This window comes from Hoplias malabaricus, chromosome 7, assembly GCF_029633855.1.
Source record: "Hoplias malabaricus isolate fHopMal1 chromosome 7, fHopMal1.hap1, whole genome shotgun sequence".
Classification (NCBI taxonomy): domain Eukaryota; kingdom Metazoa; phylum Chordata; class Actinopteri; order Characiformes; family Erythrinidae; genus Hoplias; species Hoplias malabaricus.
Window position 1 is genome coordinate 45,697,537 of NC_089806.1, and position 16,147 is coordinate 45,713,683.

The 16,147-nt window shown below is 40.4% G+C and overlaps 2 protein-coding genes and 1 long non-coding RNA gene across 10 annotated transcripts in view; 2 read left to right on the forward strand and 1 right to left on the reverse strand.

Moving 5' to 3' along the window:
• LOC136702112 (uncharacterized) overlaps positions 1-16,147 on the reverse strand; it is a 269,541-nt gene that overhangs the window by 109,493 nt on the left and 143,901 nt on the right. The gene's annotated exons all lie outside the window — the stretch shown is intronic.
• On the forward strand, positions 1,471-2,460 carry LOC136701563 (trace amine-associated receptor 13c-like). Its single transcript, XM_066676161.1, has one exon. It carries the CDS (start codon positions 1,471-1,473, stop codon positions 2,458-2,460), a length of 990 nt encoding a protein of 329 aa, XP_066532258.1.
• Positions 11,546-12,535, forward strand: LOC136702638 (trace amine-associated receptor 13c-like). Its single transcript, XM_066677786.1, has one exon. The coding sequence runs from the start codon at positions 11,546-11,548 to the stop codon at positions 12,533-12,535; it is 990 nt and encodes a 329-aa protein (XP_066533883.1).

Sequence of the window (16,147 nt, forward strand, 5' to 3'; positions counted from 1 at the left end):
GGTTTGCTAGCCAATAATATCTCCTTCTGTTTTATAATGGTGCCGATCATACTTTTATTGCGACCAAATCCCTTCGCCAAGTCAACGACAAGCATACTTTCACCATGCTTCTTGATTATTTCAATTGTCATATCGATTGTCATCTGTTCTTTCCAGTTTGCTTCTTTGGAGCCATGATTCACTAAGTGTTATTAATAATGTAAAATATCAAAAAGCACCAAAACCACTGAAAACACTTCAGATGAAATAAATCTATCGATGCTTCCTTGCCGAGAAGAACGGGTTAAGTGGACAGGGATGATGGCCCCAGGGCACGACAGAAAATGAGTCGAGAGAATCAGAGAAAATGGGTCAATGACTCAAGTCTAGGCGCGCTCGGAGACTCACCAATTGGGGTCAGTGGCCATTTCCAGCCGCCGGCTCGGGTTCGTTTCTAGAGTCATGGTTCATTGGTGGAGGCAAAAAATATTCAAAAGCTCAGTTCATATCTTGGAAAGTTTGTTAGTATAGGCGTTCGTTAGTAGAGGTTCCACTGTATATGGTAACTGTAGTAATTAATTTATCAGAGTACTATCACATCAGCGTGTTTCTGGATTAAATAGAGCACAGGATCCTGATGCTGCCACTGTGGCCCTGAAGATACTTCTATTTATTCCATCCACAAAACTGTGTGAGCTCAGATTATAATTAAATTTTGTTGAATATGTTAGTAATTGTTAATATTATTTTGGGTAATTATGACTGTGTGTTGTGTGGTATTACAAATGGTGAACCTTAATTTCCAGCAGGTTGACTAGGCTAAGTCTGCAATAAAGCCAAAGCCATAGTTTACATTCTATATTTAACTTAAACTGGAAACAAAAAGGCGGCACGGTGGCGCAGCAGGTAGTGTCGCAGTCACACAGCTCCAGGGGCCTGGAGGTTGTGGGTTCGATTCCCGCTCCAGGTGACTGTCTGTGAGGAGTTGGTGTGTTCTCCCCATGTCCACGTGGGTTTCCTCCGGGTGCTCCGGTTTCCTCCCACAGTCCAAAAAACACACGTTGGTAGGTGGATTGGCGACTCAAAAGTGTCCGTGAGTGTTTGAGTGAATGTGTGTGTGTGTCTGTGCCTGTGTTGCCCTGTGAAGGACTGGCGCCCCCTTCGCCCAATGATTCCAGGTAGGCTCTGGACCTACAGCGACCCTGAATTGGATAAGCGGTTACAGATAATGAATGAATGGAAACAAAAAAATTTAATGAGTCTAGTGCTTTCTTACATTAATGGGTACTAATCCCTAATGCTCCACCCATTTACTGAATATGTATCATGCTGTAATTCCAAACTGTTTTATTAGGAACATCTCCACCATATAAATATCACCCCTTGCCTGTACATCCAGTAACCCTTCTGTTCATGCAGATGACCTACTTCCACCCCTCAGCAGATTCCAAGATCTGAGTTATTTCTCTGACAACACTAACTGCTAGATCCATGAATTTTACTGGGATGAACAAAACAGATCCCTGTCTGTTCTTTCGCTGTCCAGAGAGATCTGTATCTACTGCAGTGTATGTGTTGTTGTATGTATCTGCAGCTGCTGTAGTTCTGTTAACAGTGTGTGGAAACCTGCTCATCATCATCTCTGTCTGTCACTTCAAGCAGCTCCACACTCCGACTAACATGCTCATCCTCTCTCTGGCTGTGTCTGACTTTCTGGTTGGACTTCTGGTGATTCCGATAGCAATAATATGGATGGTTGAAACCTGCTGGATTTTTAATGTAATTTTCTGTTTTTGTTTCATATATATCTCCTCCTTTCTCACAGCCACATCGATATTTAATGTTGCACTGATAGCAGTCGATCGATATGTTGCTCTCTCTAACCCGTTTCTCTACACTAAATCAGTCTCTGTGAACACAATGTGTTTAGTTGTTGTATCTAACTGGGTGTTGTTGCTGTTATATCACATAGCAATGCAGTACTTCAATGGATACTACACCAATCTAGTACTGTGTCCTGGAACCTGCTTTTTGGTCATAGATAAAGTCTGGTATTTATTTGAGGTCCTGTTGAAATTTTTTTTTTTATTTACCGTTATAAGTGTATTGTATTTTCTTGTTTTTGCTATTGCAAGAAAACATGCCAGTGCTATCAGAGATCTTAACATTAAGACCAAGACTCGAACGTCAAGAAACACAACTGACTCTATGAAATCAGAGAGAAAAGCAGCAAAAGCACTTGGTATTTTAGTGTTTGTGTTCTTGGCGTGTATGTTTCCATGTTCTGTTTATACTGTATTAGTTAGTGTTATACCTTTTGAAATTGGGACATTTCAGATTTTAGCAATGCTGGCCTATCTGAACTCCACCATTAATCCAGTTATCTATGCTTTATTTCACCCATGGTTTAGGAGGTGTGTTAAAGTGACTGTAACATTTCAGATATTCAACACTAGTTCTTCATTAATAAATGTTTTATAGTTAATTAAAATACACTGACCACACTGACATCTGTAACTATTCTTACTGGAATCTACAGTAGTGTAATGTGTAAAATATGGGATACCAGACACTCAGGTGGACACTGAAAACAAAGGTGTAGGAATTATATGATTGTTATGATGTATACACCAATCGAAACTAAATAATTCTCACAGCAGTTTAAAATGTGTCTTTTTTATTAAAGAAAAATTTGTAGTTCAAAAGCAAGCTAAACTAGTGCATAATCAGTAAAATCAGAGTGAAAGCAGTGTAAATCTGAGTGACTACATCTTTATATTGCTAAAGAGTGTCTCCATGAGAGCTGCATAAAGGGTGCTCCAAATGATTCAAAAATATGCTTAACCCTTTAGAATTAATGCCATAAAACCCTTCGTTAAAAGAAACACTTTTTCCAATTCCGCGAGGTAAAAAATTTATATGCTCACAGTTATATTAGCATGGACATTCAGAAAATATATTTTAATTAATGACTAAATGAATTGCCTGTATTGACGTGTTGAAAAAACATTAATATAAAAGCTTTGTGCTCAAACCCACATTCCCAGGACCCTGGATCTGTGACAGCAACACCACATGTTGCGCTGTACATTAATTTTTGACGTCTCTGTGGATTATCATGGTATTTGATATTACAAAGAACACTAATTTCCAGCACGTTGGCTAAGTTAAGTTTTAACTAAGGCCAAAAGCCATAGTTCAAATATTATATTAAGCTTACACCGGAATCACAGTAAAATAAATGCAGCCTGCTATTTTTGAAAATCCAGCATCTTTTGGGACACTGGTAGATCAATGACACTCAGACGTTTTGAAATACTGAACTGATGAGAGTAATAATAAAGTTAAACTTTGTTATATTTTGTGATATTTATAAAAATGTCATTTATATATTAATATGATTATATGTGTATGTTAACTTTTTATTAAGATAAACGCCTTCAAATATTCCATGCCATTTTCTTAAATCCTGTCGGACTAACATGGAAGATGGATTAAAAAAACGTTTACAGAAATGTTTTTAAAAACAAAACAAGTAAATGAATTATCCCTATTAAAGTGTTTCTCATAACTTGGAACTGCTACTTCTTACATAAAAGGTTTAACTCAATTTCAACAACCAGTTTTTATTAAAACTTCAGTTACACACCCTCTACATTTAGGCAGCTAAGATCATACTAGTTAGAAAATGTTTGTAAGAAGGCTTTAATTTTCAAGTACTCATGTGCTGACACAACGCATGTAAATTTATTTGTGATAATTTTGTGATCAACTGAAGAAAGCTGAATACTGCCTCAAAGCAGCGGACCATGAACTGATTACATCAACAGACAAACATTAATTACATTCCTGTTGGACTTTCTACCATATATATCTTAAACTAAATGAGAAATTTAGCATATTTTAACTGTTCAAGGTCATGTTCTATATGAAATAAACGTCCATCCATACAAAAAAGGTGTTTAGGGAGATGAGCAGTTTGGTTTTTCGCCATATCAGGACATTACAGATCAGACCATACCTGTCATCAATGGGCGTAAATAAATTTCATAAAGCATATAAATCTGAGCAGACAACTTCTTAAACCCAAATGTCTGTTAATCATGAAGCTGGACATAATCATTTTACAACTGCTAGAAAAGACCTGATTCTCTGCATTTATTAAACTTTAAATTCTGTGGAACTATGAATTTTTCAGGGCTAAACCAAACTGAGTTTCTCAGTTTCTGCTTTGTTTTACCCATGGTTTAGGAGAAGTGTTAAACTAATATTAACGTTTCAAATATTTAACACAGATTCTGCACTGATGAATGTTCTTTGATGTTTAATTGCAGTACTGCAGTTTCAACAGATGTAATGTGGTACACTGTCTATTTGCTAGGGAAGATTGGATAAATGTAGGTATTACCCTACATTTATAAACAAACAAAGCTGTGCCAGACTTAATGTTTTTGGATCCATATTCCAGTTCATTTGACACAAAAAAAAATCAGTTTCAAAACAGTAATCATTCATTCATTCATTATCTGTAACCGCTTATCCAATTCAGGGTCGCGGTGGGTCCAGAGCCTACCTGGAATCATTGGGCGCAAGGCAGGAATACACCCCGAAGGGGGCGCCAGTCCTTCACAGGGCAACACAGGCACAGACACACACACACATTCACTCAAACACTCACGGACACTTTTGAGTCGCCAATCCACCTACCAACGTGTGTTTTTTGGACTGTGGGAGGAAACCGGAGCACCCGGAGGAAACCCACGTGGACATGGGGAGAACACACCAACTCCTCACAGACAGTCACCTGGAGCGGGAATCGAACCCACAACCTCCAGGCCCCTGGAGCTGTGTGACTGCGACACTACCTGCTGCGCCACTTTAAATTTAGAGTATGTACATCTGTACTGTGAGCCAACCAAGTTTAAAAGCAATACATATAACATGTTAAAATAAACGTATATTAATAAGTTTAATTTATATAGCAACATTCAAGGTCACATTACAACAATATGTACATAATATACATCAATACAGGGAAAGGGGTAAAAAACATTATACATATCTTATTGGAAATGGTCAATTACTAGATTGCAAATCTTTCTATTCTGTAATTATAAACCTTCTTGATGACAGTATTTATCAAAAGACACAACGTTAAGTCTTGTGCGTCAACTACAACAAATTGTCTCTTTCCAGTTACTTGTGAACTGTAGAGATCATTCTAATAATTATTTTTTCCTGGTTTCAAAATAACAAATTAAACCAATGTTCAGCAGTGACGGTGGCTAATATTTTTTCTCTGCTACTTATGATTAGCCTTAGCTTAACCTCATTTTCACGTAGCCACATTGGATGGAACATAAACCCCCATGCTGTAGTAAACATATTTGATTAATTTTTATTGCTTATAATGGTCTTGAAATCTAGTATAAGAATATTAATACCAGATCTCCAACACCAATTAAAGGAAATGTCTATGATTCTGGGGAACTCCAGATGTCTCTGGATTGTTTAGGTTCAGAAGGTGGCACAGTGTGTTTGAGGAGAAAATCAACTGCTGTTTATACATGGCTAACTTTAATTTGTCTGTAAGATTTTATTCTCTGTTTCAATTACAAACAGAATCTCGATTGCAGCACTTTCGCTTTGTGTGTCCAGCTCAAACTGCCTGTAGAGCTACCAAAAGAGCTACCATTCAGAAACATTTACTGATTTATCCGTTGGATAAATGAATATGAGAAAAGGGGAGAGATGGGGTGGAGGTGGGAGCAAGTTTTTTTTTTAAAACAGGAGGCTCAGTGGGTTTGAATATGGGGGATCAGCAGGAATAACCCAGAAAGATGTTTCGAGCTGGTGTAGTGAAGCAATCGAATCGAGATCCGTCTCCTGAACTAAATGAAGTGAGTTTGTCTGACGCGAAAATGACAAATTTGACGAATGTATTTGAAGGGTATATATAGGGCTGAGAGGAGGAGTTTGGGCGTGGTCATACTCCCAAAATTATGTTATTACATAACTTCAATTTGCTAGTGCAGATCACACCCGTAGAAGCTGAAACGGGGAGGTGAACTCAGAAGTCTTTGGTGAGAAGTTCAGGGTGACTTATGAATGCGTATGAAGCCAGACCCTCAAAAATGTACAGGAATGCTGGTCATTAAGTGCTACAGAATGGACAGGTTCAGGTACTCTTGTCAAGGGTTTGATTGGTGTCCTGGATTTTGTATAGGTAAATGAAGGGGGTTAGTTAGTCTATGAATTAACTACTTTTAATAAACTGGTGCATGACTGAGTGTCATGTGAGACGGTAGGGAAATAGCATTAGGTTGAGTAAGTCGAATGTCCTTTATTGATTATTATGACAGAAATTCTAGTGTAATTGGTAATTTGAGTATTCAAATGCTGCAGCTGTAAAGGGGTAATGATTGTGAAATGTGATAGAGTCAGAGTTGGTCTTAAGATGGCCAAGATCATTGATCAAATTGAAATGAAATCAAATTGATCAACTACTAATTGAACTTTAAAGTATCAACAGCTAAATGTCATTAAGCTACAGTGTAACAGTGTAATGACATTAATCTGGGGCCACCATGATACTGCATCAGACTGGATGCATTGGACAGAGTGTTGCTAAGTCCAATTTCTACTTCAGTGTAATTGATGTAATAGTAATAGTGCGGGGTCTGAGGCTGGCAACAATAGGTGGAAAGTGGATTAGTAGCAGCCTTGAAGTCAAGTGCTACAGAGGGGCTGCATTAATAAAGCGAGATGTCCTTCGTTGGCAGGTGTGCCCTGGTGGTGCCTTTCCAATGGCATAGAGGGAAATGAGAATGGAAGGGTGATCTAGAGTGATAACAGATGAGGCCAAATAAAAAGCCCAAAATGGGTTAGCACCGCGGGAAAGGCAAGATAGAGAGAAGGCAGTTTGTCACACGGGAAAAAACTCTGAAAGAGACGAAATCCAAGGGTGCTGAGGAGCTCAAGCAAGGGGGCAAGGTAGAAGGTTGACTCAAAGATAGCGAAAATGCCTAGATGGTGATGAAAAACAGGTGTCAGAGAAGAGGCAGCATGTAAGAAAGTAAACTGAATTTGAGGTCTGAAAAGAGTAAAAACTGGAAGCCGGAGCGTAGGAGGAGCACAGCAGCAGAGGAGTCAGGATGAGGGCACCTGAATAGAAAGTGAGAATTGTAAAGTTAGAGGCAACGTTTGGCATGGCCACAAATTGAAGGGTTGGGATAAGCGTCCACGAAGTACACTAGCTGCTGATGTAGAGGCTGGGAGAATGAGAGGATAGGATGAGAGCGAATCTAGGATGAGGAAGCTGTGCAGCAAGGAGACTGCATAGAGTGCTCAGAGGGCCGGGCAGGAGGCAGGCCCGCAACAGCAACCTGTAGAGGATGTGCAAGCTGGAAAGTATGATGTATAGAGCAGCAGTTGCCGTGGGGTAGAGGGTGGGATGAAGAAAGGGGGGCGGTGGATGGGTGAAATGAAAATGAATCAGCAAAAAGGAAGCCATGCAGTGAGGAGACCTAATCGAGTGCCCAGAGCGATGATCAGGAGACAGGCCCGCCAGAGCACCGATAGAGAGGTGCAGACTAGAAGGTCTGAGGCATGCAGCTGAGGCTGCAATGGGGGAAGAGGTGGGATGATAAAGGGAGGGGAGGGATGATGCATAGAGTAGACCTACGTAGAGTAGACCGTAGAGTAGACCACGTCCAGTGCCCAAAGCACTGGACAGGAGACAGGCCCGCCGCAGCACATATAGAGGGGTGCGGGCTACAAACCGGATTCCAAAAAAGTTGGGACACTAAACAAATTGTGAATAAAAACTGAATGCAATGATGTGGAGGTGCCAACATCTAATATTTTATTCAGAAAAGAACACAAATCACAGATCAAAAGTTTAAACTGAGAGAATCTATCATTTTAAGGGAAAATATGTTGTTTCAAAATTTCATGGTGTCAACAAATCCCAAAAAAGTTGGGACAAGGCCATTTTTTACCACTGTGTGGCATCCCCCCTTCTTCTTACAACACTCAGACATCTGGGGACAGAGGAGACCAGTTTCTCAAGTTTAGAAATAGGAATGCTCTCCCATTCATGTCTAATACAGGCCTCTAACTGTTCAATCATCTTGGGCCTTCTTTGTCGCACCTTCCTCTTTATGATGCGCCAAATGTTCTCTATAAGTGAAAGATCTGGACTGAAGGCTGGCCATTTCAGTACCCGGATCCTTCTCCTATGTAGCCATGATGTTGTGATTGCTGCAGAATGTGGTCTGGCATTATCTTGTTGAAAAATGCAGGGTCTTCCCTGAAAGAGATGACGTCTAGATGGGAGCATATGTTGTTCTAGAACCTGAACATAGTTCTCTGCATTAATGGTGCCTTTCCAGACACGCAAGCTGCCTATGCCACAAGCACTCATGCAACCCCATACCATCAGTGATGCAGGCTTCTGAACGGAGCGTTGATAACAACTTGGGTTATCCTTGTCCTCTCTGGTCCGGATGACATGGCGTCCCAGTGTTCCATAAAGAACTTCAAATCATGACTCATCTGACCACAGAACAGTCTTCCATTTTGCCACACTCCATTTTAAAAGACCCCTGGCCCAGTGCAAACGTCTGAGCTTGTGGAGCTTGCTTAGAAATGGTTTCCTCTTTGCACTGTAGAGTTTCAGCTGGCAACGGCGGACGGCACGGTGGATTGTGTTCACTGACAATGCTTTCTGGAAGTATTCCTGAGCCCATTCTGTTATTTCCTTGACAGTGGCATTCCTGTTTGAGGTGTAGTCACGTTTAAGGGCCCGGACATCACGACCATCCAGGAGAGTTTTACGGCCTTGACCCTTACGCACAGCAATTGTTCCAGATTCCCTGAATCTTTTGATGATATTATGCACGGTTGATGATGATAACTTAAGTCTTTGCTATTTTACGCTGGGTAACACCATTCTGGTATTGAAGCTCTTTTTATACCCAATCATGTTGTCAATTGACCTAATTAGTGTTAATTGGTCTTCCAGCTGTTCTTTAAATGCTCAATTTCCTTTTTCCAGCCACTTTTTGCTACTTGTCCCAACTTTTTTGGGATTTGTTAACACTGTGAAATTTTGAATCAACATATTTTTCCTTTAAAATGTTACATTTACACAGATTAAACTTTTGATCTGTCATCTATGTTCTATTACGAATAAAATATTGACATTTGCCATCTCCACATCATTGCATTCAGTTTTTATTCACAATTAAAAACTGAATGCAGTTTCACAATTAAAAACTGAATGCAGGGAGGGGTGGGATGATGCGTAGAGACAGATGTAGAAGAAGAGAAAGAGAGGGGTTGAGATGATAAAGGGAGGGGTGCGATGATGCGTAGAGACAGATGTAGAGGAAGTGAAAAGGAGGGGTGGGATGATAAAGGGTGGGGTGGGATAATGAAGGGAGGGGTGGGATGAAGTATAGAGACAGATGTTGAGGAAGAGAAAGGGAGGGCTGGAATGATGCATGGAGACAGATGTAGAGGAAGAGAAAGGGAGGAGTTGGGATGATAAAGGGAGGGGTGGGATGATGCATAGAGACAAATGTAGAGGAAGAGAAAGAGAGGGGTTGGGATGATGTGTAGAGAGGATAAGAGAGAACAAAACATGCAAGGGGAGCTGTGTCTAAATGGGTGCAATGCTGTCAATCAAGGCAGTATTCAGAGGGAAGGAGGAGCCTTAAACATGTTGCCTGCTTTCTTTTCTAACATTTCAAATAGGACCCACTTGGCAAGCAGTGTAGGTGAACTAGTGCCCTGGTGATGTGTGTGAATACTGCAGATTCCAAGTCGTTATCCAATGCAGCTCAGGTAATTATATTATTATCAAAACAGCCCTCTAAGGCACCAACCTGTGAGACATCAAAGACTATAAGACTTTGAGGCTAATGTCTCCAGCTTAGACACAAACAGGAAGGGTAACAGGAAGACGAAGAATGCTCCAGCAGGGGGCATTGAGTTGGGGGAGAGAGGAGGTTGTGACATCATCGCATTTCTATGCAGGGGCTAGGTACACCGGCAGACGGGTTTCTCTCTTTACCTGAGTGAGCAAAGGGAAGATTTCAGAGCATGTTACTGGAACACCGAGGCTGTTCTGCTGGAGAGGAGGAAGTGGGAGTCTCAAGGCGCTGTAGAGCTCATAGCTGTGGAGCAGCAGCCATACCGATAGTAGATTTGCGTTCCCCAAAGAGGAGGCAGTCCCGTAGCAGAGGCGGGGGGTCACTCAGGAGGCCGGTTGCAGTGGGAGGAGAAGCAGGAGAGCAGAGCACCAATCCGGAACAGGTAAGACCACAGAGCACAGAACAGTCGAAGCGGTTGCAGGCGCGACAACGGTCATATGTAACTTCAGATACAAGGCAGTCCCATAGCAAGTTTTAAAACAACAGGCTCGGTGGGTTTGATAATGGCCAAACACGGCTCTGAATATGGGGATCAGCATGAATGACCCAGCGCAGAGTGAAGCAGTTGAGTCGAGATCCGTCTCCTGAACTAAATGAAGCGAGTAAATGACGTGAATTTGCGGACTATATAGGGCTGAAAGGAGGAGTTCAGGCGTGGTCGTACTCCCAAAATTATGTTATTACATTAACTTCAATTATTGCAGTTACATCCATCCATCCATCCATTATCTGTAACCGCTTATCCAATTTAGGGTCGCGGGGGGTCCAGAGCCTACCTGGAATCATCGGGCGCAAGGCGGGAATACACCCTGGAGGGGACACCAGTCCTTCACAGGGCAACACAGACACACACACATACACCTACGGACACTTTCGAGTCGCCAATCCACCTGCAACGTGTGTTTTTGGACTGTGGGAGGAAACCGGAGCACCCGGAGGAAACCCACGCGGACACGGGGAGAACACACCAACTCCTCACAGACAGTCACCCGGACCGGGAATCGAACCCACAACCTCCAGGCCCCCTGGAGCTGTGTGACTGCGACACTACCTGCTGCGCCACCGTGCCGCCTTATTGCAGTTACAATATATGGTAACTGTAGTTATTCATTTATCAGAGTATATCACATCAGCGTGTTTCTGGATTAAATAAACCACAGAACGCTCATGCTGCCACTGTGGCCCTGAAGACACTTCTATTTATTCCATCCACAAAACTGTGTGAGCCCAGATTATAATTAAATTGTTCAATATGTTATTAATTGTTTAATATTATATTATGAGTGTGTTGTGTGGAATTACAAATGGTGAACCTTAATTTCCAGCAGGTTGACTAGGCTGAGTAAGCAATAGGGCCAAAGCCAACATAAACTGGAAGAAATAATGTTTAATGAGTCTAGGGCTTTCTTACATTGATAGGTACTAATCCCTAATGCTCCACCCATTTACTGAATATGTATTATGTTGTAATTCCATGTTATAATTATAAGAAGATCTCCACCATATAAATATCACCCCTTGCCTGTTCAGCCAGTAACTCGACTGTTTATGGAGATGGACTACTTCCACCTTTCAGCAGACGCCTGGATCTGAAATACTTCTTTGATGACACATTAACAGCTGGATCCATGAATTTTACTGGGATTAACAAAACCGATCCCTGTCTGATCTTTTCCTGTCCAGAGAGATCTGTATCTACTGCAGTGTATGTGTTGTTGTATGCATCTGCAGCTGCTGTAGTCCTGTTAACAGTGTGTGGAAACCTGCTCATCATCATCTCTGTCTGTCACTTCAAGCAGCTACACACTCCGACTAACATGCTCATCCTCTCTCTGGCTGTGTCTGACTTTCTGGTTGGACTTCTGGTGATTCCAATAGCAATAATATGGATGATTGAATCCTGCTGGATTTTCAATGCAGTTTCCTGTTTGTGTTACATATATATCTCCTATTTTCTCACAGCCACATCAATATTTAACATTGCACTGATAGCAGTTGATCGATATGTTGCTCTCTCTAACCCGTTTTTCTACACTAAATCAGTCTCTGTGAACACAATGTGTTTAGCTGTTGTATCTAACTGGGTGTTGTTGCTGTTATACCACTCAGCACTTCTGTACTTCAATGGACACTACACCAACCTAGTCCTGTGTCCTGGAAACTGCTTTTTGGTGTTAGATAAAGTCTGGTACTTAATTGAGCTTGTGCTAAAATTTGCTTTGTCTTTCACAGTTATAATGATATTGTATACCTTAGTATTCATTATTGCGAGGAAACATGCCAGTGCTATCAGAGACCTACGGGTTAACACTAGAAAACACACATCCAAACACCAAATTGACATTAAGAAATCAGAGAGAAAAGCCGCAAGAGTACTTGGAATATTAGTGTTTGTGTTTTTGGCTTGTGTATTGCCTATTACTCTTTATACTGCATTAAGTAGCGTTATACAGTTTGAAATTGGGACTTTTCAAATTTTAGTGATGTTGGTTTATCTAAATTCTACCATTAATCCAGTAATTTATGCTTTGTTTTATCCATGGTTTAGGAGGTGTGTTAAACTGACTTTAACACTTCAGATATTCAACAGTAGTTCTTCATTAATACATGTTTTATAATTCATAAAACTGCACTGACCACAGTGACAACTGAATATATTCTTATACTGTAAACATGCCTACTGCAATCCACAATTATGTCACATGTCTGAACGTAGATTTTCTACTTTATGACCTACAAATGGTTCAAGTAGAAGACAAGTTGTTAATATGTTTGTTTTTTGTTTTACTATGTAATTATGTTTTATTTCTGTAAGCTGGTATCTGATGCATACACACACATATTAATAGTAAATGATACTGTAGAATAAATACAGCCTTCTCTGTTTTGATGTCAGTGTCTGTCGGGACACTTGTCTGACATTTATATTTATGTGTATGTATTTATTCAAACTGATTTGAACCTTTAGAGTTAACACACACAGTCCAGCATAGTTGAGTCAATATTGACAAAAGTACTGAATGAATTGGAGCTGAGGTTCTTTTGTTATTTCAGGTCTTCTGTGCTGGACACAAAACAATAAACCGTCACTGTCCAGTTACTTATACATTGTAGTTTACATTTTCACACAATCTTTCATTCATTGTTTGTAACTACTTATCTAGTTCAGGGTCACAGTGGGTCCAGAGCCCATCCGGACTCACTGGGAGTAACGCAGGATGGGTGTAAGGCACGAATACACCAATCCATTGCAGGGCAACACACACTCACACCTATGGACAACTTAGCAAGGTCAATCAACGTACCAATGTATTTTTGGACTGTGGGTGGAAACCAGAGCTTATGTCTCATAAGTCTACAACGTATTGATGAAAAAGAACAATTAAGTAGAATTCAAAGAATTATGAAAATCTAAATAACATACATAAATATCTATTTATGCCTTAATCCAAGACAATCTGTACAAGCCCATTAAGCAGACATTTTTCCTGAACTCAAAACATTTATTAAGTTTGCCAGTAATTATGGAGCTTAATGAATCAGTAATGGTTGTAGTGTACTGGGATTCTAGATTGCATCAGATCATTTGGGGTTTATGTTTTGTATTTCCAAATAGCACAACAACATACACTTGAATCTAATAAAAGTGGGCGTGTCTCTACACCAAATGAAAATTGAAGCTGCTGCTCAAATCATACAACCAGTCATGAATCTGGACACTGCCCTTGTGTCACTGGCACAATCACAATGTAATATTTGATGACATATTAAAAAACTGGAAAAAATGAATTTTACTGGGTTTAATCAAACTGAGGAATGCCTCCCTTACATCTGTCCAGAGAGATCTGTATCTACTGCAGTGTATGCATTGTTGTATATATCTGTAGCTGCTGTAGTTCTGTTAACAGTGTGTGGAAACCTGCTCATCATCATCTCTGTCTGTCATTTCAAGCAGCTCCACACTCCGACTAACATGCTCATCCTCTCTCTGGCTGTGTCAGACTTTCTGGTCGGACTTCTGGTGATTCCAATAGTAATAACATGGATGATTGAAACATGTTGGATTTTCAGTAGCTTTTTCTGCATATATTTATGCATATATATGGCTCCAAGCCGTGCGCCAGCGCCTGAGGCAGATGCGGGGGGTCACTCAGGAGGCCGCTGGCAGTGGGAGGAGAAGCAGGAGAGCAGAGCACCGATCCGGAGTGGGTAAGACCACAGAGCATATAACAGTCGAAGCGGTTGCAGGCGCGACAATGGCTGTATGTAACTTCAGATACCGAGAAGTCCCATAGCAAGTTTTAAAAGAGCAGGCTTGCTGGGTTTGATAATGGCCAAACACGTCTCCGAATATGGGGATCAGCAGGAATGGCCCAGCGCGTAGGAGCGAGCTGGTGTAGTGAAGCAGTCGAGTCAAGATCCGTCTCCTGAACTAAATAAAGCGTGTTTGTCTGACGCGTAAATGACCTGAACTTGCGGAGTATATATAGGGCTGAGAGGAGGAGTTTGGGTGTGGTCCTACTCCCAAAATTATGTTATTACATAACTTCAATTCTTGCAATTACAATATATGGTAACTGTAGTTATTCATTTATCAGAGTACTATCACATCAGCGTGTTTCTGGATTAAATAAAGCACAGAACCCTTATGCTGCCACTGTGGCCCTGAAGACACTTCTATTTATTCCATCCACAAAACTGTGTGAGCCAAGATTATGATTCAATTGTTGAATATGTTAGTAATTGTTAATATTATTTTGGGTTATTATGACTGTGTGTTGTGTGGTATTACAAATGGTGAACCTTAATTTCCAGCAGGTTGACTAGGCTGAGTAAGCAATAAGGCCAAAGCCATAGTTTACATTCTATATTTAACTTAAACTGGAAACAAAAAATTGTAATGAGTCTAGGGCTGCTGTAGTTCTGTTAACAGTGTGTGGAAACCTGCTCATCATCATCTCTGTCTGTCACTTCAAGCAGCTACACACTCCGACTAACATGCTCATCCTCTCTCTGGCTGTGTCTGACTTTCTGGTTGGACTTCTGGTGATTCCGATAGCAATAATATGGATGATTGAATCCTGCTGGATTTTCAATGCTGTTTCCTGTTTGTGTTACATATATATCTCCTATTTTCTCACAGCCACTTCGATATTTAATGTTGCACTGATAGCAGTCGATCGATATGTTGCTCTCTCTAACCCGTTTCTCTACACTAAATCAGTCTCTGTGAACACAGTGTGTTTAGCTGTTGTATCTAACTGGGTGTTGTTGCTGTTATACCACTCAGCACTTCTGTAGTTCTTCATTAATACATGTTTTATAATTCATAAAACTGCACTGACCACAGTGACAACTGAATATATTCTTATACTGTAAACATGCCTACTGCAATCCACAATTATGTCACATGTCTGAAAGTAGATTTTCTACTTTATGACCTACAAATGGTTCAAGTAGAAGACAAGTTGTTAATATGTTTGTTTTTTGTTTTACTATGTAATTATGTTTTATTTCTGTAAGCTGGTATCTGATGCATGCACACACATATTAATAGTAAATCATACTGTAGAATAAATACAGCCTTCTCTGTTTTGATGTCAGTGTCTGTCGGGACACTTGTCTGACATTTATATTTATGTGTATGTATTTATTCAAACTGATTTGAACCTTTAGAGTTAACACACACAGTCCAGCATAGTTGAGTCAATACTGACAAAAGTACTGAATGAATTGGAGCTGAGGTTCTTTTGTTATTCCAGGTCTTCTGTGCTGGACACAAAACAATAAACCGTCACTGTCCAGTTACTTATACATTGTAGTTTACATTTTCACACAATCTTTCATTCATTGTTTGTTACTACTTATCTAGTTCAGGGTCACAGTGGGTCCAGAGCCCAACCGGACTCACTGGGAGTAACGCAGGATGGGTGTAAGGCACAAATACATCAGTCCATTGCAGGGCAACACACACTCACACCTATGGACAACTTAGCAAGGTCAATCAACCTACCGATGTAACCCTAACCCTAACAATGTATTTTTGGACTGTAGGTGGAAACCAGAGCTTATGAGAAACCTCTCTCATAGGTCTACAGCTTATTGATGAAAAAGAACAATTAAGTAGAATTCAAAGAATTATGAAAATCTAAATAACATACATAAATATCTATTTATGCCTTAATCCAAGAGAATCTGTACAAGCCCATTAAGCAGACATTTTTCCTGAA

Coding starts and splice junctions, on each gene's coding strand:
- LOC136701563 (XM_066676161.1), top strand. CDS start 1,471: ATGAATTTTACTGGGATGAACAAAACAGATCCCTGTCTGTTCTTTCGC.
- LOC136702638 (XM_066677786.1), top strand. CDS start 11,546: ATGAATTTTACTGGGATTAACAAAACCGATCCCTGTCTGATCTTTTCC.